Source organism: Natrix helvetica (genome assembly GCF_964273705.1).
Source record: "Natrix helvetica genome assembly, chromosome: 7".
Classification (NCBI taxonomy): Eukaryota; Metazoa; Chordata; class Lepidosauria; order Squamata; family Natricidae; genus Natrix; species Natrix helvetica.
This window is the reverse complement of record NC_138558.1, coordinates 39,525,619-39,551,447: the sequence shown is the minus strand read 5'-3', so window position 1 is coordinate 39,551,447 and position 25,829 is coordinate 39,525,619. Positions and strand designations below refer to the sequence as shown.

Here is a 25,829-nt window from a genome sequence, read left to right as displayed (position 1 = left end):
AATTACCCCCCTGTGATCTCCAATGAGTCTTGCGATTGGAACTCCTTTGCCTGGTCAGCCTTCCTGTGAAATGTTTATCCACGTTTGTGTGTTTAAAGTATTTATTTTATTTTAATGAACAAACAAAATAGGGCTCTTAGTCAGGAAACTTGTGGCTCCTGCCTTTTAAATCTTTCCGTCAGTGAGTTCTTTTGTGTGTGACTATGAATTGGAAAAATATTCCATGTCAGCCTCCTGTAATTTTCACAGAAGTACTGTATATGTCTCAGCATATGAAAAACAGGAATTCACAACACACCCTTAATTTGTTTTACAATTGTATTTTATGAAAACCACATTCTTTATAAGCCATCCAAAAATTCATTTTACCATATGCATGTGATGTTCAGTGGAAAGTTGGAAATAAACCAAAATAATTCCATATCAGAAAATGAATACATATAAATAATTGTATAGGAAATCATAGCTATGTAATTGCTGATCATCACAAATATTTAATTTGGGGTTCTTGTGCTGTCATTCAAAGATGGTGTTAGGTTTATTCTCAATAATGATTTACCAGGTCAAAAGAAATAACATTTGTAGGAGAAAGTCCTTGAATAAAATAATGACTGCAGAGTGCATTATCAGTAGCTTACTCTTGTAAATACAGGCATGATGGCTTGGCAGTGAAAGACGCTGGAAAAATGACAGCCCGGGTTCGACATCCAAGCCTTCAACAAAGGGTGTTCCTTTCCAACCCCTGCCCATTTGGCAGTCCCAAGATAAGGGGATCTAAGAGTGATATGCAATCCTAGGATGGTTGATTGCTTGAGAACACTTCACGCACCTCTTTAACTTCTCAACCTTTAAATTTCTTCTCTCTAATTTTAACTTTATTCTAACACTGTTTTTAACTCTGTTTTTAATTTTTTTTTACATTGCCATTTTTTAAAAATTTGTAAACCTCCAGGGTCACTAAGGTGAGATGGGCAGTGTATAAATTCGATAAATATATTGACAAGGACAGCTATCCATAATCTATTTTTATGTCTTTGTATTCAATAAATGTAGTTACTATTTTCTGTGGAAGATGGAAATTACTTCTCTATTTTGATAGATATATATCATAAACAAGTTGTAATTTATAAGCCCAGGAGCCCTTCAATGCCTGTGAAATCTTTTTCCTTAATTTTCCAAATGACTGTTAATAATTAAATCATTTCCTCCCTTACATTAGTTTTTTATTTATTTTGATTCCTTCAGTATCTTGCCTATCCAAATAGCAGCAACTGTATTTTTTCAAGCTGTTCCCATAGCTTATATTTATCTTTTGTGCATATTTACTATAGCAGAGAACATATAACAACCTTTTTATACTATGGATGTACATTTTCATGACAGTATCCCGTAACTAATAATAGAAATAGCACTATTATTTTTTATTTCCCTGCTTGTTTCTTCTGTGGAATGGTTTAGGGAAAGTCAAGCCTGAAAGTAAAACTTATTCCTCTGTTCTTACTTTGAGAAAGTTATAATTTTTATTTTGCATAGTGTATAATCTTCTCGGGGAATCATTACAAATTTAAATCTTCATGGGTTTACATGTAAGTATCCCACATCAAAAGTGTCCTGTATGGAGAAAATATAGTTGAGATGCTTATGACAAATGAACTGTTCCTGAAGGAAGAAGGAAAGCTGGTTAAAGCAATAGGCAGATCTGACTTTGAAGAATTACACTCTAGAATCAGAACATGATAGGATCATAACTAACTGCTCCTATTTATTCACTTGTAGTTTTTTCCCTGAGCTAGATCTTGACTGCTCATCCTCATAGAACATTGATGCTGTTGGATTGAAAGCAGAAGGCAGAGAAATAGACAAGCATTAAGTTATGTGGTAAGGTACTATGCACAGCCAGTCGGCTTAGGTAGTATTGGTTTGAAACAGGTTAGTATCTGCAATCGGTGCTAAGAGCTTTCAGTTATGAAGCTCCCCGTGAGTACTCTTAGCACTGAAACAATTACCCTGATGCCCAACATACAGCTTCTATGATCTGATACCACATTATGCTAGTCTGGGGATAAACTCCTTACAACATACTTTGCAGATTTTCAGGTTTAATCCCTAGAATATTAGGATTGAAACAATTTTATTTTTTGAAACCTAAAAAAACCACTGGCAGTCAGTATATATACTTAGCTAGATTAATAATATATGATTTGCTGTAAGGACTGCATTCTATTTCTATTTACCATCACATGGAAAGTAGAAACTATATCAAATATGACTCTGAATATTATATTTATGAGATGACTGTTTTTTCCCACCATTGTCAGCTAAAAAGTGAGCTACCAAAATGTTCAAAATATCTCTAAATTGTTCCTTCCTTGAACTTTAACATTTAGTGGGAATGAAAGATGCAGAAAAAAATCCTGGTGAGAGTTTTATTTTTAGCGGGGAAGACAGGAAAGTCTAATGATTACTTTAGTAGATGGGGAAAAAAGATTAGAACCAACAGAATTTTTAATCTGCAAAATTAGACCTCAAAATATATATCGGACTTAAACCCACAGCATTACTAAAAGCAGTGACCATAATCTATATTTCAGTCAGAAGATATTGTAAAATGTTCTCTTTCTTGTCCATGGATTGTTATTTAGCTATTAAACTAATGCACTCTGGATGACATATTTAATCTAATATCATTTGTCCGCTGGTGGTAGGTGGTCTGATCATTTTGATATCTTCTGTCCAGCAGGCAAAGCATACTGTAAACGCAACAGTGTGTTCATTAAAAAACAAAATTCATGCTCTACATAACTTTGGCAGTGGCCATTATATGATAAATCAGTTTGTGCCGAGCTACTTCTTGACTCAATATTGGAATAGCATCATGTAGAAGCTCAATTGCATACTGTGTTTTATCTTGGTACGTGGAAAAAACAAGTTTTCTGGAGGTTGTGGCCATAATTCCTTTTCAAGCTGCTGCCCCAATTTTCAGTCAAGATTCAAATTTGATGTAGAAATGTAACCCATGGCAAATGGTGCTAACAGATACCATCCACCATCAAATTTCCTAGTATTATTGGCATTACACATAGTAAAAAACACTGCATCTTGTGTGTAATGGCAAAGTAAGTATATTGCATGGTATATGAGAGAGGGGAGTATGTGCACTTGTGAATGGTTGTATGAACATTTGAATACATATATAGTAGATTGTGTAGGATACCAGGACAAATTGTTATTCATTTACAGTTTGCATATTGACATGAATTTGATTTCCTAAATTTATATTTGTTCATTTCCCACCAGAGTCTTCCAACAGCCAGCCCACCACCATAGAGCGTAGTCCCAGAGCGGCCACTGCTGGAAGACTCGGCAGCGGATCTCCAGAGTTTGTAAGCCGGTTATGCTTGGAGCATGGCGGCAGTGGCGGCAGGGTAGCGGTGGCAGTGCCCTGGCCCTGCAGGGAGAGCTGCGCCAGGGCATGGTGAGGCTGGGAGGCACGCGAGCTGGGGACAGAACAGGTGCTTGCACAACCTCTCTTTCCAGCTGGGCAGAGCGCCACGCGGCTTAGCGCCTTTGAGATATTACTGGGTCAGTGAGTGGCACTCTGCCCGGCTGGAAAGGGAGGTTGCCAGGCAGCTGCTCATGAGAGCAGCTGCCCGGCAACCCCCTGCTCCATCTGGGTATAGCGCCACTCCCCAACCAGCGGTATCCAAAAGCAGCAAGCAATGTGAGCGCCTTTGCTCCCCTCCCCCCAGCTCTTGCAGCTTGGCGTCTTCGGGATATTTCTAGGTTGGGGAGTGGCGCTCTACCTGGTTGGACGGGAGGGTTGTCCAAGGGGCTTATTATCGGGGAAGTGCGTATATTTTTGCCCACAGGAAAAATATGGCATGGCCTTATTGTCAGCATATGTCATAGTTTCGGGGAAACACAGTAGATTTGAAAGGTTGACAACTGTTCAAAGAATTTATAAACAAATTATCCTGCTATCAGGAATTGAATTTATAACTCTATGGGTTTTTTTAATTGTTCATTTTTAAAAGGACTCCCACAAATCAACTGATTGACATTCCACAGGAAATCTCCCATCACCTATCAATGCTACCACTACGAGCAGCACATTCAGATGTGGTGCAGACTACAGTACCGCAATGCAACCTGCCCTTATAAATTGTTGCATTGAGGAAGCCTTGTAGAGGCACATGGTGAAACATCTGCATAAAACATAGGTATTGAGCTCTCAAAACCTAGAAAACTCAACAGTTATTACGACTGTCTCTATTCCAAGAAATCCATAAAAACTATCTGCTTGTTCCTACTTGGTCAAAGTAAAAAAAAAAATCCTTTCATTTTCCCAATGATTGGGAAATAGAAACAATAAACCAGTGAAAATATTGGGGAAAATAGATCACTTGTTCAAACGAAACACCAAATTATATGTATTAATTAACAAAATGACACACCTAATTGGTACATTTCATTTACAATTCAAGCACAATAGTACAATATTATAGTTATTCTACATCCAGGATAATAAAACTGAATTTTTAAAAAATACATGCCGATATCTCAACAGTGTCATATTTATATAAAACAAGGATCTCACATTCGCTCAATTGGAGCAGTTTTATGAATTCATCCTCAGCTTAAATGTTTCAGTTCTCAATCTGCCTAGAAGCATCATTTTCTTTTTCTTTCCCCCAGTTTTCTTTTAACGTGACAGATCATGGCAAAATCATTAAATGCTCCTACTTACTCTTGTATGGGTGCGGATGTGCATTTTTAATCCATCATTCTTGCTGAAAGCTTTGTCACAATAGGGACACTGATAAGGGCGCTCACCTGAAAACGGTACAATCAGTCTGTTAATATCTTATGGCATACATAGGACTTTTCAGATGATTGCCCAAAGAGGCAGCGATGAAGCCCTAAATTGCTTAGCTACAGCGTTATTGTTATGTTTTCAAACTGTTACTTGGGACTTAGGTTGCCTAAAGAAAAAGAACATCAAAGTAGAACAGCATGTGCATTTTCCAAGAGACAGATCTTTCTGTGGGCCACTGTTCACACAAAGAAGGTCTTGTTAACAGTGGACTGCCAAATGCATGGGAAAGATCCAGCTGACTGGCACTATTTACATATGCACCTTGCGTTGCATAACTGCACCATATTGAAATGGTTTTCATGGGACAGCTTTTGCATTGCGGGAGACCAGAGACTGAAGAATCCCAAGCTTTGAAGAAACTATCCATGTAATCATAAGCAGCACTAAATATGTTCAGTTGCCCACAATTGTGTTTGCTGCAATAGACCAATGCAGCTACTTCCCTGGAAAAATAAAACAAAAGGACAACAATTCTGTCTTAACAAATAATTACTTCCTATTCTAGCAACAAGTTTACTGGTTTAAATGTCTTTTATTGTTCTCAATTTGTAGGGTTTTTTACACATGCTATTGCTTTTTGATATGCAGTGTTTGCTGGGATGGTATATGGACATCCATTAAAAATATATAGATCTATACATAGATCTTAAGTAAACCTAAAAACATGCACTAATGATCCGCTTAATGAAAATGCATATTATATGCAAGAAACATAACTAATGAAAAAGTCATGCAATAATGAATAAGATGATATTCCCTCTCGTACTAGCAGTATTGTGTCAAAGATGGGACAAATAAGACAAAGGTCACAATAACTAACTTACTTATTTGGTGGATGAAAGTATTATGGGAGGGCCAGTATCTGATGATAATGTTCTTGAAAACAGTAAAAAAAATTATTAGCCCCACTATTCATTTTCCCCAAAGGGTGTACTATTTTAATAATGCTGGTTTTAACTGACTTCTGTATAAATATATTGCTCTGCTTAATATTATAAATCATAATAATTAATTCAACCATAAGTCAGACATTTTTCCAGAATTGTACCCTATTTCCTAACATCTTCACAGCTGCTTTCATTCTGAGAATGCTGCTGGCCGTCTACATCTTACGCATTCACCAAAGGAGGTAAACCGGTAAAGCATTTTATAAACTCTTATTTTTATTATTTTTATTAGAAATAATTAGGCAGGTTATAAATTTGATTTTTTCTTTATGTGTTTAATAACTGAACAATTGTTAAGTAATTGAAAGTAACTATTATAAATTGAGTCCTGTGGTTGTGTGTGGTGAATGAGATGAGTAAATCAGAGATTGGGATGAGAGAGAATGAATTACAGCCTACAAAGATGAATGAATTATACATGCAAACAAACAAACAAGCAAACACACCTCTAGACAGTGTGATCCAAGAAGTAATTGGTCTTAATAAATTAAATTGGGCTGATGTGAAGATGTGTTTCATGCCAGAAGATCTATCGCAACTTCTGCTCAGGTTCTACAGCGTAATGATGCAAGGATAGGAACAGGTATTTGGGCCATTTGTCCAGTGGCAAATTAAGTCAACTCAAATATTATGTGAGTAGCAACATCTGAGTAGCCACTATGCCACAAGCACAAGGGTGTTTATGTCAGTGTTTCTTAAAGTGTGGTTTCTTAAAGTAGGAGCCCTGGAATCTCCCAAGGATCTCTTAGTGATTTCCAAATCAAAACAATTTACTAGCCTAGGTTGAAAAACAATATAGTATTAAAACCCATTAAACAATCATGAGGAGCAGTAGCGGTAATGAATATGTCAATTTGAATTTTTAACGTGGTAAATATCTGTAAATAGTCAATACAAGCAAAGGTCTTTTGGTGCAAGTTAGTATATTCTAGTATACTCTTGTCCAGCCCACAGACCAAATGTGACCCTCAACAGCTAGTAATGCAGTCCCACAATACAATAAAAATATAAATAAACAAGCAAATTAATAAAAGGGTGTTTGCTATTTATATGCATTAACTATATATAACAATTATATATGTGCCCCAACATAATTCCTCTTCATTCAAGCCTTCTCAGACAAGCCAACTCTAGACAACCATGGTCCAGAGTCTAACATGATAACTAACATTCTATTTTCCTCTCTCAAACCAGTTCAGAACTACATGTATTTAAGATATGCCAAGATACATACTGTGTACTTTTGTTTAATATCATTGCAATGATCTTGGTGTCCCTATATAATTTAATTACTTCAACAAATTGTATCCATGTGTCTCAGTTAACTTTAAAAAATAAATCAACGGAATTCTGCTACTACTGAATAACATTAAAGCTGGGTTTGCTGCAGTTTCTACCATAAAAAGGAAGAAAAAATTAAAAAAAAATAACACTGGAAAAAGACTGTTACTTTGAAAAGAACTATCAGACTTCTCCACAATTCACATTATATAGAGGGGAGGAAGGTCTCCGCCTGACATTCTTTGACCTCTAGAATTCCTCTGTAAGTTCTTACCCAGGAAACATTATTAAATAAATGAGAGAACAACCAGGCTAATAAAAAAAAATACTTTAAATAAGAACAAAATTAGGTTTTTTTTTTTCTGGTGCTACTGAGTTGAAGGTATATAACTCCTAACACATACTCCATTCAGATTTTGAACTAAAAAACAAGTTGTTCTCCTGATTTAACGTTATAAAGCATTTAATTCACGCAGCAGTGACAGATGGGGCATACAGAAAATGGGGTGTCGTGGTATTACAGTACTGCATGCTAACCAGTATTGAGTTACTGCCAGTAGTTCTATCCTGACCAGCTGAAGGCTGACTCAGCCTTAAATGCTTCCAAGGTCCTCCAAAGAGGACCCAGTTTGTTGGGGGCAATATGCTGACTTTGTAAATCGTTCAGAGACGGCTATAAAGTACTATGAAGTAGTATATAAGCTTAAGTGCTATTGCCAGTGCTATTGCTATTTTGTAAAAGAAGAAGACAAAAAAGAATAATACAATACAATACAATAGTAGAGTTGGAAGGGACCTTGGAGGTCTTCTAGTCCAACCCCCTGCCTAGGCAGGAAACCCTATACCGTTTCAGACAGATGGCTATCCAACATCTTCTTAAAGACTTCCAGTGTTGGGGCATTCACAACTTCTGGAGGCAAGCTGAAGAACTCTACCCTAATCCCGTTCTTTCTATTTGGACGTTTTGCTTTGTTTTTCTTCAAGATGGCTTGACAGAAGTACAATCAAATCAAGAATAATATGGCCACGCATAGAATAAGACAAAGCAATATAAAATAAAATTAGCTGATACAGTTAAGAGCCTAGGTTAGCAAAAAGAAGATTTTCTATTGTCCCTTCTATTGTCATTTAATTTAATTAAATGAATTAAATTACCAGTTTCATTTGGTTCTATTTAGCACTTTAGTCTTGATTGAGTTATTTTGGAGTATATACTATCTATTGGTACCCCTCACCCAGTGGTGGGTTCTGGATGCCGGTGCAACTGGTATGGTACAATGGGGCCGGGCGTCCACCACATGAGTGCATGCATACTTACCGCCCACGACGCTCCAACTGCTCAGTGGAGCATCACACAGGCACCATACGATGTGTGCCCGTGCACAGAAGCCCCGAACAGCTCAAATAAAGGTAAGGAGCGCGGGTGGGCGGGTGGGCCCTCTGGAACACCATACCGGAACAGTATCTGGTGCTCCCAGCAGGCACCGGTGCGCCCGTACCGGGACATACCGGTCGTATCTCACCACTACCTCACCAAGGGGTCCTCTGTCCAGAAGTCTGCTGCAACAGAAAGTTCCAGCACAATTCTGAAAAAAGATACAGCTGCTTTACAGAGTTACTGACATTGCTATGTGAGCATGCTTTCCTTCGTTTCTTCACATTCAAAGTTCTAGAGGGGCCTGTTCTGTCTCTCACTTGGGAAAAAAATAGGGGGGTCTTGTTAAATCTTCTGCAGTGGTATTCTTCTGGAACATTCGACAAACGTTTCAACCATTTATCAAATTTCCCACTTATGTGTCCATTCCTACTTCTCCTTTTCCTCCTCCTTCTCTGTCAATAGACTTTGACCTATCATCTTGGGCTTTATTATCTATAGACTAAAATACCAAAAAGTGACAAGGATTCAAGCTGGCATGTTTTGTTTTAAATATTTTTTTTTTGCATATTCATTTTCTTTACTACTTTCCTTCTCTAGGAGTTCTTAAAACTCAAATGTTCAGGTTTTGTGTCAAACATTTTTCTGAAGAAGATGACATTAAAATTATTTTACTATATACTGTGTTTCCCCGAAAATAAGACAGGGTCTTATTTTATTTTGAAATAAGCGCTTGGACTTATTTTTTGGGAGGTCTTATTATTTTTAAGGTGCGGCAAGCATGGTCACCTCATGGCTGCTGCTATGTTGCAATATTTTCGGGGAGGTCTTATTTTCGTGGAAACAGGGTAATTTACATACGGTATATGTGTTACATCAGTTACTTATTACAGACCTAGACATAAATATGCTGTAAACATGAAACAATTGCCAAATGGAGCTTCTCAGAAACATTTTAATACTTTGGGAATAAGGCCACTTGAAAAGACAAACACGATGGTGGAGGGAGAGCAATAGCAATATGCTTGCCAAATGAATTGTTTCTTTCTTTCCTCCCACTGACTTAGCCCATTAGCTCTAAATGTAAAGGTTTAGGCAAGCATTTTAACAAGGTCTGCAAGTTGTTCCAAATGCTCTGATTTATTAATTCCACATCTGTTTGAAACGTGACACTATCTCTCATGACCCCCAATGTCACTAAACCATGCTGTCATCCTTTGGACACTGCAGGAGCTATTTGGACTCAAACATTTAATTAATCCAGTTGACATTTTTATGTTGTTTGGTTTTTGCACTTCAAGAAAAGTGTTTAGAAAGGTTTGGAAACAATGGAGTGCTGACAGCCTAATTCTGAGACCTTCCCCATTCTTTTATTCTTTGTTGATAGATAAGAACCTTGTTTTAAACAACTGACTTAATCTGTTTTTAGCTATTAAAGAATATAGACTGGATCGCAAGCTATTTTTCTGTTTATTAAAGGAAAGACACTTTATACCACCACAAACTCTACTTTTGTCTCTCTGAATCAATCTTATACAATTGGAAATAGCTTTTACATTTCCCAGAAGCAAATTTCCATAGGCTGCCTTGAAGAAAAGCAAGAAAGTCCCATCCCACTGATTTTATTTTACTCACAGAAGGGAAGTTTGTACCTACAGCAATATAGTTGTACAGTTAAGAGACAGTGCTGGTAGCTAATTATAATAAATCTAAAAACTTGCTTTAGATTGTAAAACAGAAAGCTTCAACTATCAAAGTAGGTGGTTTTAATTAAATTTAAGTTCATTTGTCTGAGCAAAAAACCTTAATCTTAATTGATGCATAGTTTGAATTTCAAGATTGCTATCTGATATTCTTGTATATTTTCCACAATTGTAAGATTTGGACAATTCAGAAATTATATTCTAGAGTTAAATAATTAATTAATCATATGGTGGGTGTATATATGTTTGTGTGTATTTATATATTTCTTGAGTCATAATTATGTTTATTTTTAGTCAACTTTGTTATTTTTAAAAGAAGTATGAAATACAAAAAGGGAACATTTGGTGGGGAAGGTATCAAAAAGGGGAGGACGACACATATGCATAAAATATGATATACATGTTGTAGTATTTATGCGCTATGTTTACAGGGGCCAGAAAATAAGGCCCAGATCAGAGGTGGTATTCAGCAGATTCTGACCAGTTCTGGAGAACAGGTAGCGGAAATTTTGAGTAGTTTGGAGAACCGGTAAATACCACTTCTGACTGGCCCTGCCCCATCTATTCTCTGCCTCCTGAGTCACAGCTGATTGGGAGGAAATGGGGATTTTGCAGTAACCTTTCCCTGGAGTGGGGATGGAATGGAGATTTTACAGTATCCTTCCTCTGCCACGCCTACCAAGTCACGCCACACTCACCAACCACACTCACAGAACCAATACTAAAAATTTTATTTAGGTTTATTTTAGTTTTAACAACTTTTAAAGTTAATTCTCAGCTATTAAACATTTCAGCATCTTAGATTATGGCTTTACAACCAGATTGTGGATTTGAATATTTGTCCACTCTTTGAAAAACAGAAAAGTATGTAGACATTTATTTCAATAGATTATCTTTCCAAGTCAACATTTTGGATAATAACTTAAGCTCATTTCCATTATTAACACCAAGATGGACCAAAGTGCTTTGCAAGCCTTATAATCTTTTAAAATTAAAATATGTTTGATTGTTTCATTTTCTCTGAGATGATCCATGTTATAATTTTGATATATAATTAAATAATAGAGACAGTTAAAAATATTTTCTATAGGAGACTGTTCTGATATTGCTTCATTTCATCATGTCCAATCAATATTATTGCTAAAAGTAAAGAGCTGTATAATAAAAATCCTCAAATGTCCTAAATCAGATTAAGGCAAAAAGAAAATCTTTGGTACTCTAGCACTACAAAAAGTCAACAATTCCAACTGAAGTTTGCAAAATTCACCTTATTTGCAAAATCAAGATAATTTTATTGGGCATGAGGTCATGAGAGGTGAGACTGACAAGAAGCCATCTGGATTGCACATTCAATGCTTCCTGCCAGATGACCAATGCAGCAGTTCACAAAAGAAGTTGTAAGAGTTTTTTTTCTAAGCAGAGATAGTGTGATCGATGACAACAGTGACTGGCAATCACAACAGGCAGCATGATTAAAGGAAAAGCAAATAGCATTGTAAACTATGAAGATACATTCAAAGAGATTAGAAAAGTCAATTAAACTAATGGAGCTTCTGTGACAATCATGAAGAAATTTGCTAAATAACATATGGTATATTTTTTTTAAGAAAAAGAGAGAGAAGAAAAATAAGAAATGAACAATATCCTCTTCAATTTAGAAGATTGAGGATTTGTCAAACTTAGCTATTTTCATAGTTAAGTTTTTAAAAAGCATAACATTGTAATGTAAACAAATGATTACAACCTACTACTGTACTCTATGTTGTGTGCATTTTAATTATACTATTGCTGAGCCCAGCTATCTAATAATTTCTTACATTGTTTATCCTAGAAATAGCAAGAGTACAAGTGATGTGGAATACAAAAAAAATGAGACATAAGATTTGCTATTATAAAATAGATCAGTGGAATAACATTCAAGTAAGGAATTTGTGATTATAAAATGATCAGTTGAAAATATAATAATATTCAATTAATACAATATTTACATGCCCAATATAAATAATATATACAATTCCAGCTAACGAATGAGTCTTAAATGATTTTTTTGGCTTAGAACGCAGGTTTAGAAAGTGCAGGTATTAGAGCTCAAGAATTTGCAGAGTAATTGGTGTTTAGATGCATTAAAAAGAGGCATCAAGCTTGGGGGTGTAACATTGAAACCTGGGAGTACAGCAATAAACGATATACTAAGATCAACTGTAAGGCAAACATGGTCAAGTGAGAGACTCACTAGTTACTATGGTATAAATCATACCGCTTGTTGAGAAAGACTTTAAAGAAATAAAGAGCAACGAAACTTGATGGGGCTAGGAATACACTTGGGACCCCAATCAAATGCATATTTATTTAAAAATCAAATATTTATTTTCATACTACCTGTTTAGATTAACAGCCAAAGTTGTATTTGGGATATAATCTAAAACAGTGTATGGTTACTCAAAAGTATTAACAAAATCATATTTCTATGTATATTTGAAAGAAAGAAATCAGTTGCACACATAAAGCATTGGAATATTTGATCCATATGAAGTGCAAGTTCTTTTTACAGTTGCTCCCAATCATCAACCTATTAGGTGTTGTTATTCATTGATCTAAAGAAGACACTGGTAATAAAGCAAGATTTTTTTTTTGACAGTATGAATCTCTCCCATCACTAGTTGCAAACTAACAGGAAGCTGACAGTTTCCTGAAACTTTACAGACACTTTTGAAGATTTAACTGTCATGGAGTGATAAATTAGACAATGATAAATAACCTGAATAGGTTAGGAATGCAGAAGTCATAAAGTGCTCTGGTTTGTTACAACGACAGCATTTTTATAGACGACGTACATTCCTCAAAAAAATTGAAGTAATATTACCTTTGGATTTTTACTAAAGTAATAAGATCAGAAAGATCCAATTTATAGTATATAAAATTGTACTGTGATTAACTGAACTCAGTAATTCAACATTTTAATATCTACTGATTTTTACAATTTTATAATATTAACATAGATTAGCTTTATGTAGAACGTATCACAATTGACAAAGTTTAGTTCAGATTAAATGAAAGATTAACTTTTACTTATTTTAGTTTTATTTGTTGAAGCTCATTAGCTTTCTGACAATGTAACTGTTTTTATGTATAATTATTAGATTAGATCAGCGATGGTGAACCTTTTTTGGCTCGCGTGCCACAAGTGGGGGGAGCGCTGGGGGGCGTGTGCGGGCGTGCCACACCCATAATGCAATGCGCGACACCCCCAGTGTTCATGGCGTGTTCAACAGGCGCGACACCCCTATTTTTACATTCTTTTTCACCCTCCCCAGGCTCCAGAGGCTTTATAGGAGCCTGTAGAGAGCGAAAAGCCCCCCCCCCCCGGAGGCTTCAGAGACCGTCCGGAGACTTCCCTGAAGCCTTCGGAATGCTTAAAATGACCCTCCGAGCAAACCGGAAGTGACTTCCAGTTTGCTCGGAGAGTCGTTTTAAGTGTTCCGAAGGCTTCAGGGACCATCCGGAGGCTTCCTTGACGCATTCAGAGCTCTCAAAACGACCCTCCGAGCAAACCGTAAGTCACTTCTGGTTTGCTCGGAGGGTCATTTTAAGCGTTCCAAAGGCTTCAGGGAAGCCTCCGGACGGTCCCTGAAGCCTCCGGACGGTCCCTGAAGCCTCCGGAGGGCTTCCGAGGGCGTGGGGGAGGCTCATTTCGCCCTCCCCAGGCTCCTATAAAGCCTCTGGAGCTTGGGGAGGGTGAAAAAATGGCTTTTAAAACGGTGAATTCAGCTGGCCAGCGCGCGCATGTGCACTGGCCAGCTGACAGGGCAGCGCCTCGCGTGCCCTGACAAATGGCTCTGCATGCCACCTGTGGCACGCATGCCATAGGTTCGCCATCACTGGATTAGATCATCATCTTCTTTTAACAACTCCATAATCCCTTGTTGAATGGAATCTGGGCAACTGAATGGAAATAGCAGAGTTTTAATGGCTAGATGCCCTTCCTGTTGCCAATGCAGATTTTGATCACCAGATATATTCTCAGTGTACCCAGAGACAGAAATATCTGCTTCTACCGAGGATCAAACTCACAGCCTCCTGATTGTGAGGCAAGAGCTTCACCTTTAGGCCACCACACCACTCCAATTATTAGATTAGATCATTCCATCTTTATAAGTAATTCAAGGCAGCAAATATACATAATACTTCCCCCTCCTACATTCCTGTGAGGTGGGTTGGGCTAAAAGAGTGACTGCCCCCGGTCACACAGCCTTATTTCATGCCTAAACCAGGACTAAAACTCACAATCTTCTGGTTTCTAAACCAGCACCTTAACCACCACCAAACTGAATGAATGAATGAGTGAATGAGTGAATATATTCTTTTGTATATCCAATGAAACATCCTTTTCTAATTCATTCTTTTGGCCTGTTAATTGTAAATCCACTTTTGATACCATCTCTAGCTTTTGTTCTACTCTCCAACTATTTCATCTGTCATTTCTTCAATAACATCTTTTGGGCATGTTCTCTCTATTGAAGCATTATTATAGTTGATAATGTAGCTAATATTTTCAGGTGTTTAGACAATAGAAGCCATTACTCAGGTTCTTTCTAGTGAAGATATTGCAGGAGATGCTAACCAATCATCTGGGATGCTTCAATTTTGAGTCTTGCTCTAAGCAAGAGATTGAATTCAATGGCTCCTCCCAAATATATGATTCTATCATTCTTTGAGTTTATGAAACTTCAAAGGGGGAAGGAATGCTGACAAAGTTTGAAGCAGTAAGGCAGTTTTTGACTATTGGAGAAGAATTGCTTTTACTTGAAGTAGAAGATTAGTTTACTTACAATGAGCCGTGGTGACACAATGGTTAAAATGCTATTGCTATGTTAACATAGTGAATTATCTATTTGAAATGGATAGTAGCAAAATAAAGGCTACTACTAGTGCAATAGAGCAGGGGTGGCGAACACGCGGCTCGCGAGCCGCATGCGGCTCGCGGCCAAAATAAATGAGGCTCTTTGCCTCTTACCATTATTTAGTATATACTGTGGCTCGGATCGCGCGCTAAACCCGGAAGTACGGTCGACGCGACGACGCTTGCCTCCGCTCCACCAGCTCAGAGCTGGTGGAGGGCAGGCAAGCGTCGTCGCATCGACCGTACTTCCGGGTTTAGCTCAACAGCGCCCTCTGCTGCGCCCAAAAAATAATGCTTCAAAGTCTAGCACAGTTGCTGCAGGATTCCGGTGAGGTTCTAATGATTGCTCAAATTAATAATAATGGTTGCATATTGAAGCTCTGGGTTCAGGAGCAGCAGAGTTTTAAATAGGAGAAAACATTTAATTGAATTTCCATGGTTAGTATATTTCCCAAAATTCTACGAGTGTTTTTCTCACAGCCTGTAATTGTAATAGATATCAAAGATAATCCAAACTCATATATATATTATAATACATATATTAGGTTAAAGGAAGATAATATTAGGACCAGGCTTTACCCATGTATAGGTTGTACTCGATTTACAATCACAATCTCGTCACTGAGCAAAGCAGTCATTAAGCGAGATATTTGACTGCTTTGTTTAATGACTGCAAGTGTGGCGTTCCTGGTTGTGGTCATCAAGTAATCTTGTAGGTTGTTAGGTGGACAGAGATTCCACTTATTTATGGATTTAAAAGTTATACAGCAGCTCTAATGGGTTTATAAAAATTTATAACAAAAAACACCTGACTGAGCATGTTATATTATACATGTGTTTAATATATTATTGTTAAAATTATATGCTTTTGTGTGAGTGTTTGTCTGTTTTGGCAGGTCACTGCGTGGTGTAGCTCTCTGACTCTCACAGTTTATAATTTTGGCTCTTTTTGTCGAACTTGTTCGCCACCCCTGCAATAGAGTGTTGTAAGCATGACAGATTGTACCAGCATAGTGTATACAAATATTTCACATTTACTTCTCAGTAATGTGGATCTAGACAGAATTAAAAAAGCATTAAACAAATGAACAGCTTTAATCTTAACAAGTGGTCATGTGAGTTGAAACTCAGCAGAGTGGAAAAGAATTACTTTTTTTCTTTCAGTATTTTTGCACACCGAACCGGTAGTAATGCCCGCAGCAACAAATGTGAAAGACATGCATCAATAACACAAAAGTACAAACCTCGAGTATAGTCTGATACAAAATAAGGAATCGGCTCAGTTCACGCTAGAAGAAGGGTATTAATTATTGAGCATGCTGTACCTGTGTGACTTCGAATATGGACTCTCAGAGTTCCATTACTTGCAAACTTCTGCCCACAATATGGACAAATTTTCTCTTTTTCACCTGTGTGAGTCTATAAAGGAGAAATATAAATATTTAGTTTGTTTACAAAAAGAAGCAAAATTAATTCTTCATTTTTAAATTTTATTCTTCCAAAAAATTTTAATCGTTCATCTATATCACATGGTATGCTATTAAATTTTGCTGTTAAAAGCTTTAAAAAATTAGTAGGTTTCACCTTGCAACAACAATATAAAAATTCCTAAACTAATTTGACTTTTCCTTGAAAAATAAACTGTATCTATAATCAAACAAGTCTTTTATTGCAAATTTTGTTTCATAAAAATTAAATTAATACTTACTGGGATGTTAAAATGTTTGTAGCATTTAAACATAAACCTTTACTTTAATAACTACTTCCTTGACATTTTTTCCACCTTCTGAAATACTCTTTATTACTATATGATAACCATAGATTCTATAAACTAGCAGCACTAGGGCTTCTATTAGGGTGTGTTCTTAAATCAATTTGAATTGAAAAACATATTTGTTCTAATATTTTTCACATGGTTTGTATAATCTCTTTCTTATAAGCTTTTTAAACACATAATAACAAAATTAAAAAGGGGTACCTTTGAAAAATAAGTTAGAACCAAGCATAAGCAAAACATAAAGAAGGATCAATTCATAGTTCCATTTGAAGCATTCTATAACTGAACTGTGTATTAAATCCCATTCTGATCAAGGGCTTTAAGTAACTTTTATACAAAAAACAACATTCAAAGCTTTTGCTAGATCTCTAGTGAAGCTGCTGCAACTCCATAGCAAACGTCCAGTGGATGCTGGCACACATAAAGGTAAAGGTTCCCCTCGCACATATGTGCTAGTTGTTCCTGACTCTAGGGGACGATGCTCATCTTCATTTCAAAGAAGAGCCAGCGCTGTCTGAAGGCGTTTCCGTGGTCATGTGGCCAGCATGACTAAATGCCAAATGTGCACGGAACGCTGTTACCCTCCCACCAAAGGTGGTTGCTATTTTTCTACTTGCATTTTTACATGCTTTTGAACTGCTAAATTGGCAGAAGCTGGATCAAGTAACGGGAGCTCACTCCGTTACACCACACTAGAGATTCGAACTGCTGAACTGCCGACCTTTCTGATTGATAAACTCAGCGTCTTAGCCACTACCACATCCCTTATGCTGACACACATATACATAGATTATTTCCACATGACTGGACCCTATTAAATGGGAAATATGCCAATTCACATGATCAGCAAAAGGAGTTGGTGTGTGACCATTTGGTAATATGCAAACCAAGATGTTTGAGCAAATAATAAAGGTTGCAAAAAGGTCCAAATTCAAGTAACTGGCGTTAAATCAGATTCAGTAAAGGAATTTGATTTGAAAGTGATAGATTCAAGGAGACAAAAAGAGATGTTGCTGTTACAGACTTAGAATTGACTGAGAAGATTACGATACCTTCCTGAAGTTCAGCCTTGCATTCCTTTACAACCACAGAAAACTGACTGAATGATAAGTAATGAATTGGTTTTCCCTAAGAAGATTGAAAGAGATTGGGGAATGGATTTATCATCCTCAACTCAAAAACAACTTAAGTGGATCTTTTGGGTAAGACACATCAACTTTGGAGAATGGATCTATTATATTTAATCAGACAATAATTGATAACACATGGTATTAAGCAACACTTGTGGATATTTGATCCAGGATGAATCAGAATGAACAATTGGGATGATTTGGGATAGATAACTTTCTACAAGTTGACCATAATGATAGTTTGTTAACAGAGGGCTTTGATTCTCTACTCTTGCCTTTTTGTTTGTTTGTAGTTCTATATGTTAACTATTTTGCCATTAATATAGTAGACAGATGACAGGTTAAAAATTTGTAAACAGAATTAGAAGTTTGAAATTTTGTCAGGCCTGTTTTGCATGGGATGAGAAAGTAATATTTTGTAATATATTTATCAGTACTCATCTAGGGAGGATAATATATGTTATGTGTTTGTGTCTTTTTTATGCACTTTTAAAAGTTTTGTTTTGTTTTGCTTCTAGTTTGTTTGTTTCTATGATTTTTTTCTTGCAGGATCCAATTTGGGTCGGTCACTGGGACCAGAGGTTTTCTCTTCCGAGCTTTTAGATTCGTGCTGGAGCCCATCTTCAGGGAACTTCTCTCTAGCAGAGTGTGTGCTGTTCGTGCATGGTATTCATAGTGCCTATTGCATGTGGAACTGCAAGCGGGCATACAAGGACAAATTATGCATTGTAAAGATTGCTTGGAGTTTGGAGATACTTCCAATGTAATTTACCGAATCCCCTTCATTAATTGTCCCTATGACTATGTAGGATAGACCGGGAGGAAGCTAAACACCAGATTGCAAGAACACAAACAAGCAATCAGGCGAGGAGACCCGAACTCACCCTGAAATGAACAAGGACTCACATTCAATTTTGCAGCTACTAAGTTTGTTGGATAAACTGGCACAAAAACAACCATGGAAATGATTGAAGCATGGGAGTCAACAGTTACCACCAGCCCATCAAGCACTTAAAAGGTGAGGGCTGAGCAGCACCAGAAAATGACAATCAACAACTTAAAAGCCAGCCATCAACACACCCCAATCAACATCTAAAAAGCGACATACAACAGGCACTATAAAAACCACACAAAGAATAGTGCAAAGCACACATTCTTCTAAAGAGAAGCTCCCTGAAGATGGGCTCCAGATTGAGTCTGAAAGCCTCTAGGCAGACAAAATCTCTGGTCCCGATGACCAACCCAGATCCTACAACATTATCCTAGGACACGTATATTTACCTTTAATTTTTTTTCTTTTTCAGAGTTTTGTATTTTAACTTTTTGCGGGGGGAAAAATCATTAGAAAAAAAGAAGTTGGTGTGTGGCCAACATACAGGAGCTTCTGGAAAATATTTCCAATTTTATGCAAAACCTTTTAGGGATGAAGCTGTAGTTCATGGGAAAGAGAACATCAATTAACAACAATTAACAATTTTCAATTTCTACCACCTTTAATTAGTAGCCGGTCAAAGTGAAGTGTATGTTATAGAAATGTTGTAAACCATTTTATTCATTTGAATGAATATACTCTTTATAGTTCTTCCTAATTCTTTTTATTTATAATTACTGAAAGAAAAAGTGAAAGCATTGTCTTCTTTGTACATTAATGTACACTTGTACATTAAATGTGAATCAGAGGTCAATTTTTTTACTACCGGTTCAGGCACACTCCCATGCGCGCAGAACGCTTCTGCGCATGCACAGAAGCATCCAGGCGGGTGGGCAGAGCCTTCCGCCGCCACTACTACCGGTTTGGATGATCCAGGCTGAACCGGGAGCACCCTACCTCTGATGTGAATTATTAAAATAAACTTTGTGCAATAAACCCGTTGTCATGTTTTTTTATTACTTTTAGGAAGTTATTTTTTCATTATGCTTACTTTTTTATGGCTCTTTAAAACAGATGGTGTTACGAAGGCTTTGTCACACAGATCACATTTATATTTCTTATGGCCATCATGAACAACTTGTATGTGAACATTCAAAGTATCCTTCCGTTTGAATGTAGCATCACAGTGATCACATTTAAATGTTCTTTCACCTAAGAGAAAGAAAAATATGCTAATATTATCTATTGAATATTATAAATAAATCAATAAATTATTTTCACTCCATTCTTTAGCTGAAAGAAGCCAAACTCTTATTTCTTGGTTAAATAGCAGTCTGAATGTATTTACTGAAAGATTCCCCTCCCCCAATCTCACTAGGCTACAGAGTAATGGTACACCTAAGAGACAGAAGTCCTGGTGATTGTCACGCAACATGGTTTCTTGTCTTCCGTGGCAGCTACAATACTGCTAAAAATTATCACTGCAGGCTTCTTGCTCTACAAACCAATGTGAGTGCCTTGTGTTGTTGAGGGAATATTTCTAATTGCTACAAGCTGATTTTTGAATTTAAGCTTATGCATTTGCAGTGACTGTAATTCCAGGCTCAGTTACAGTTGTAAATTAAAGATTATCTGTATAATATCTTGGAACTAGAGAAGCAATTACCAAGTAACTATCAATAGAACCTTACTGCATGTAATGCATTTTATAGCAGAGAAATATAATTAAATATTTGCCAATATTTAATTATATACTTTATATATAAAATCAAAACTGAATGTGATGATAAAATATTTTACCCAATTTTGCAGCATTTTCATCATAAACATTTTCTTTGCAACAAAATTTCTAGTATGTGTGTGTGCGCATCATCATTCATTATATGAATCCCAGTTGTTTACAAACCTATGTGAGCAACTGCCAATAATTTATAGTAAAGAAAAACCACAATTCATTTCTTGAACAGTTCTACATAATTGGTCAAAACAGGTATTTGTTACCTGGACATCTTATTTTCAAGTCAACAATCTACCCACATGTTTATTGAGAGAAATTATAAAGGAACAAACTTCATCTTTCTAGGTTAAATAGCAATCCAAAGAGCATACTATTCAGGCTAGATAATTTTGATCACTAAAAAAATTATTAATAATTTCTGAAACTCACCTTATTTTATTTGTTTAATTAAATATATGACACCCATCTCACTGTTGACTGACTGGGAAGCTTATAGCATAATTTAAAAAGCAATATAAAACAATCAGAACATTAAATATTAAAAACTTTGAGTATTATATTTGTTTCAAAGCGTCTTGAAAATAATTATATCTATTGTCTACATTATCTTCTCTATTAAAGACCATTTTTCTACTTAACCAAATAGATGCAATGAATCCTTAAATTACAGACTAAATGCAGATTTCATATTAATTGAATTTTACTATTTCTATTTTATTTAGCACGTCCATAGGTGCAATTCTGTGTGGATGTGTGTATATAAAGTCAGTATACATTTTATATAAAATTCTAATATAATAATGCTGTTTTGTTAGATCAGAAAGTTAATGCATTATTTTCGCAAGTACTGAGACTTTGAACCTCTTTATCATCTATATTTCTACTCACTATTATGAATCAGAAGATGTCTTTGTAGAGAAAATGGCGTTCGGAATAGAGCTTTGCATTCCTCACACTGAAATGGTCTTTCTTCAGAATGTGTCTGTAGATAAAAACCATATTGTATGTAACTATGGCTATGTTTGCTGACTGCAGTCCAAATAGATAGCGTTTTATTTTATCAAACAAAAACAGAAAGTTTGATTCCGCATGCTTAAAAAATGAAAAATTAATGATTTGAGTAGATAAATGCAATAAATAAATATAAGTAAATTATACATTGAAATGCATTAAAAGGCCATAAACTTCACCTAAGGTGACCAGATGTCCCGCTTTTGGCGCATTCTTTCAAAAAATCGGGACTTTTTAAAAACGCCGCGGGACAAATTGTTAAAAATCGGGACTGTCCCGCCAAAAGCGGGACGTCTGGTCACCTTAACTTCACCATAGGTTTTGTTTGGTGTTTCATAAGATGCCAAATCTCAAAGGTTTAAATATTATAGGTATTCATATAAAACAATCCTTTACTAGTTTTTAGTTACTAGTTTAACCTGCCTTCTAAAATGTTGAATAATTTAGGATGAATTTCTTATCTCACAAATTAAATGTTATTTGGCACTAAAATTGGAATGTTTGGAGGAATGGATTCCCATGTGTGATAAATGTGTATGTCACAAAATACTCTTTTTCTTATTTTTTTTAAACATTCAATGTATTAACAGAATACTTTAACATTAAAGGATTTAAAAGTTAAGGGAATCATGTTATCACAAGGCTCTGCGCCTTTAGTATATACTAAATTTACTTATATTGAAAAGCAATGTTAAAGATGAAAATATAAATAAACAAATAGGAAGAAAAAACAGTGAGATGCTATTAAATAGAAGTGAGAAAAGAACATATTTTTGAAGGTCCTATCTATGACCTCAGCTTGCACCTTTAAAGTCTGCCTTTGCGTTCTCAAAATAGCTTTCCATTATCTTTAAATTATTATCTGAAGTTCCCAAGCTAAATACAGTACAAGACTTTGGGGCAAAAGCCTTTCCCTATTTGACTCTTTCTTACAGACGTATCTACGGACATACCCTATTTATGTCTAACTAAAATGAGGAAAAATAAGTTCCGCTGGTTCGGTCCAATTGTTTTTAAAAAGTTTAATAATATCAAGCTGCTAAATCTTAATTACATAAAATATCAGTAGACAATAGCAATAGCACTTAGATTTATATACTGCTCCATAATGCCTTTTAGCACTCTCTGGGCAGATTACAACTTCAGCATATTGCCCCCAACAATCAACCTTAGAATGTTGGAAGGCTGAGACAACCTGGAGCCGATCAGGATTGAATTCCCGGATATGGGCTGAGTTGAAATAGTGTATTCTAACCACTGCACTACCACAACTCCTCCTCCTTAAATTTATGGAATCGTAAGACAAAGAAATTCTCTTTATGAAAGGATTTTTATCTACCATTTTTCTACTGGATTCTTCAACTAAGAGATCTCAAGACACGTTGACTAAATGGAAACTGGGCATAAATATGGTCTCTATTAGTGAATTAATTTATATAGGAAATACCCCTTCCCCAAAAAATCTTTAAAACCTGATGATGCAATAATGCTTACCAGCTCAGCTGAAGCTTCAGAGAGATGGAATCAAATAAAGCTCTCTAGAGACATATTTTTGTAACATAAAAGACTGAAAATGCCATGTCTTGAATCTTAGTCAGTCATATTCTTACAAGTATTGAGAAGATTGCAAGTCTCCAATTCTGATTGTAGACTTTAGGATTCCTAATACATTACAACTTTGTACAGAAAGAACAACCCTTGAACAGCATCAAAAAATGAATCATAACTACTCTCTTCATACTTAAGTAAAAGTTTAATGTTGCTTTTGGTGTTCCAAAATTGGAATTCTTAATGAATACACTGAAAGCAATAGCAATAGCACTTAGATTTATATACACACTGTCATAGTGCTTTTACAGACCTCTCTAAGCGGTTTGCAGAGTCAGCCTATTGCCCCCAACAATCTGGGTCCTCATTTTACCCACCCCAGAAGGATGAAAGGCTGAGTCAATCTTGAGCCAGTAAGATTTGAACTGCAGCTAGCAGTCAGCTGAAGTAGCCTGCAGTACTGCACTCTAACCACTGCGCCACCTCGGCTCTTTGCGCCATCTTGGCTCTTTTAAGGTCTTTTAAAAGGCAGCTCTGGCAGATAACTTCTCCCCTCATATCTATCTGCCCATGGATTATACAATAAATATCTTCCTATTATCAATTACTATTTATCCAGATTAGTTTCAAGAACACAGACTGTAAATATACATTGAACAAACATTTATATTTGAGTGAATCTAGAAGCCCTCCTCAGACCATTCCTCACGGTTAGAAGAGCAGGCTACTGAGAAAATTGCAGGCCCTTGTGCTGCCTTTCTGCCCTCCTATTTGATGCTTCTCCCCCTGTGCTAACACAACACAATTTCTTATAAAAGATGCAACCTTAAACACACGGGGGAGAAGATGTGTGGATATTGGAAGCTCTGCAACAATAGCAAGAGACAAAAAAGCTGCCAAATAAAAGGAGTTTTTTCTTCATAGAGACTGAGAGTGAGGATCAAAAAGAAGCAAAGCAAAGCCAAGTGTAATGTTGGGAAGGTGCCAGTGAATATTATGAACATCTATCAGGTCCTCATCCAACCCTGAAACTTTTAAATTCCAGTGCTGCTTTTTTATGCTTCAGTGTCAATATTATTTCCAAGAACATTCGTGAATTCTTCATAGGCTAATAGGAATTTTTAGAGAATTAAAAAAAAAAGTGTGCAATCCAGGCTTTGTAAATCACCAGCACCAGAAAAGAAAAAGATCCACCAATAGCAGTAAGATAGCAGTTGATTTGGTTATTATAAAAGGACTGGCAGTGTAGTAGGAAAACACTCTATTTATCTTTGGATTATATAAATTTCAATAATAAGCAAATAAAAGGCAATATTTTGTCGCTGGCTTCATCCTCCTTCATAATCATTTTGAGAATGAACACCCTCCCTCCAATAATCAATGTGCCATTAAAAGGTCAGTTGTGCTCCTTATCTAAAACAGATTGAGGTCCCTGTTTTAGAAGAAGACAAGACCTTGCCACCTGCCCTCAACTGCAAATAATACTCTCTGTTCAGGCTGAAAAAACTCTAGACAAGATACACATGGATATACTTTCTCAAATTTCTTGTTACTGTATTTTTATTCTATATGCACAACTCCACTTCCATATTCATGTCTTATCAGAAAACTCTTTCTTTCTTCTCTTATTCCCCAATAATTTATTTATTATTTTATTTATTTAATTTGACTTCTTAGTCGCCCCCTCTCCCCCAAGGGACTCGGGGCGACGTACACTAGCAACAGTCACAACAATACAATATGGAGGAGGTGGAACAATAAATAAATAAATTACAATACTTTAAGACAATTAAAACCCCAATGATAGTTAAAATTTAAAAATTAAAATTAACAATTAAAAATGCCCAAGAGGTGGAGAAGCTCTAAATTAAGCCAGGCCGGCTAGTCGGAACAGGTGGGTCTTAAGTTGTATAAGCATGTATGATAAGGCATGTATAATAAGCATGTATGATAAGGATTCTGAGCATTGTATTAATATTATCTGGAGAGTGCTCTGACCAAAATATTAATTTTTTAAAGGTTCCATGTTTCTCCAGAAGGGAGAAAAAAAAGGTGTGGGAGGAACAGGACAAGTTTTCTGCTCAATTTTTTTTAAAGAAAGCATGTCATTCTTAATTTACAGCCAGTCAGGAATCAACCTTGATCCTGATAGCTCATCTGCAATGAAAGGTTCATAATTTCTGAGAAGAATTGTGAGATTTATAGTTTTCTCAGCCTTCTGGATTGAATCAGGAGACCAGCGAAAACAGGCACCCCATTTTTCTCAGCTGATATTTTCTGCTAATGCTTGGAAAGTGACTTCTGATGCACTGTGCTATGTTTCCAAGTTGTCCCTCAATTACATAGGCAAACATTATGTCAACAGTGATGTTAGACCTTTTTCTGGAAGCAGTTTGTAAAAAAGCCCAGGATGCTTTTATGCAAAGTCTGCATCAAAATAATAGGGTTGCTGCTAAGAAAAGCCAAATAATGTCTCAGTAGAAAGAGACTGATCTACCTTCTCACCTCAACTGATGTATCCTCCAGAATGGGGCTGAGACATTTGGATGAGACTTTGCTGTGGGGAAGCTTGCACTGCTGCTGATTGTGCTGTACCTGTTCTGTGGATAAATATAAGGGTTCAGTCTCTAGGGCTGTACATCTGGCACATGCATGAGTGAAAAATCCCCCCC

The 25,829-nt window shown here is 36.4% G+C and overlaps 1 protein-coding gene across 5 annotated transcripts in view; it reads right to left on the bottom strand.

The window, feature by feature from the left end:
* PRDM5 (PR/SET domain 5) overlaps positions 1-25,829 on the bottom strand; it is a 79,837-nt gene that overhangs the window by 13,137 nt on the left and 40,871 nt on the right. For 3 of the 5 annotated variants that reach the window (XM_081959962.1, XM_081959960.1, XM_081959961.1), the window contains 5 exons: positions 25,663-25,752; positions 21,487-21,580; positions 19,912-20,072; positions 16,408-16,501; positions 4,748-4,833 (listed from right to left, as the gene is read on the bottom strand). In XM_081959962.1, the coding sequence (XP_081816088.1) occupies positions 4,748-4,833; positions 16,408-16,501; positions 19,912-20,072; positions 21,487-21,580; positions 25,663-25,752 (525 nt within the window). Of the gene's footprint in view, positions 1-4,747; positions 4,834-16,407; positions 16,502-19,911; positions 20,073-21,486; positions 21,581-25,662; positions 25,758-25,829 lie in introns of all 5 variants that reach the window. The other 2 variants (XM_081959964.1, XM_081959963.1) reach the window with 2 other exon arrangements.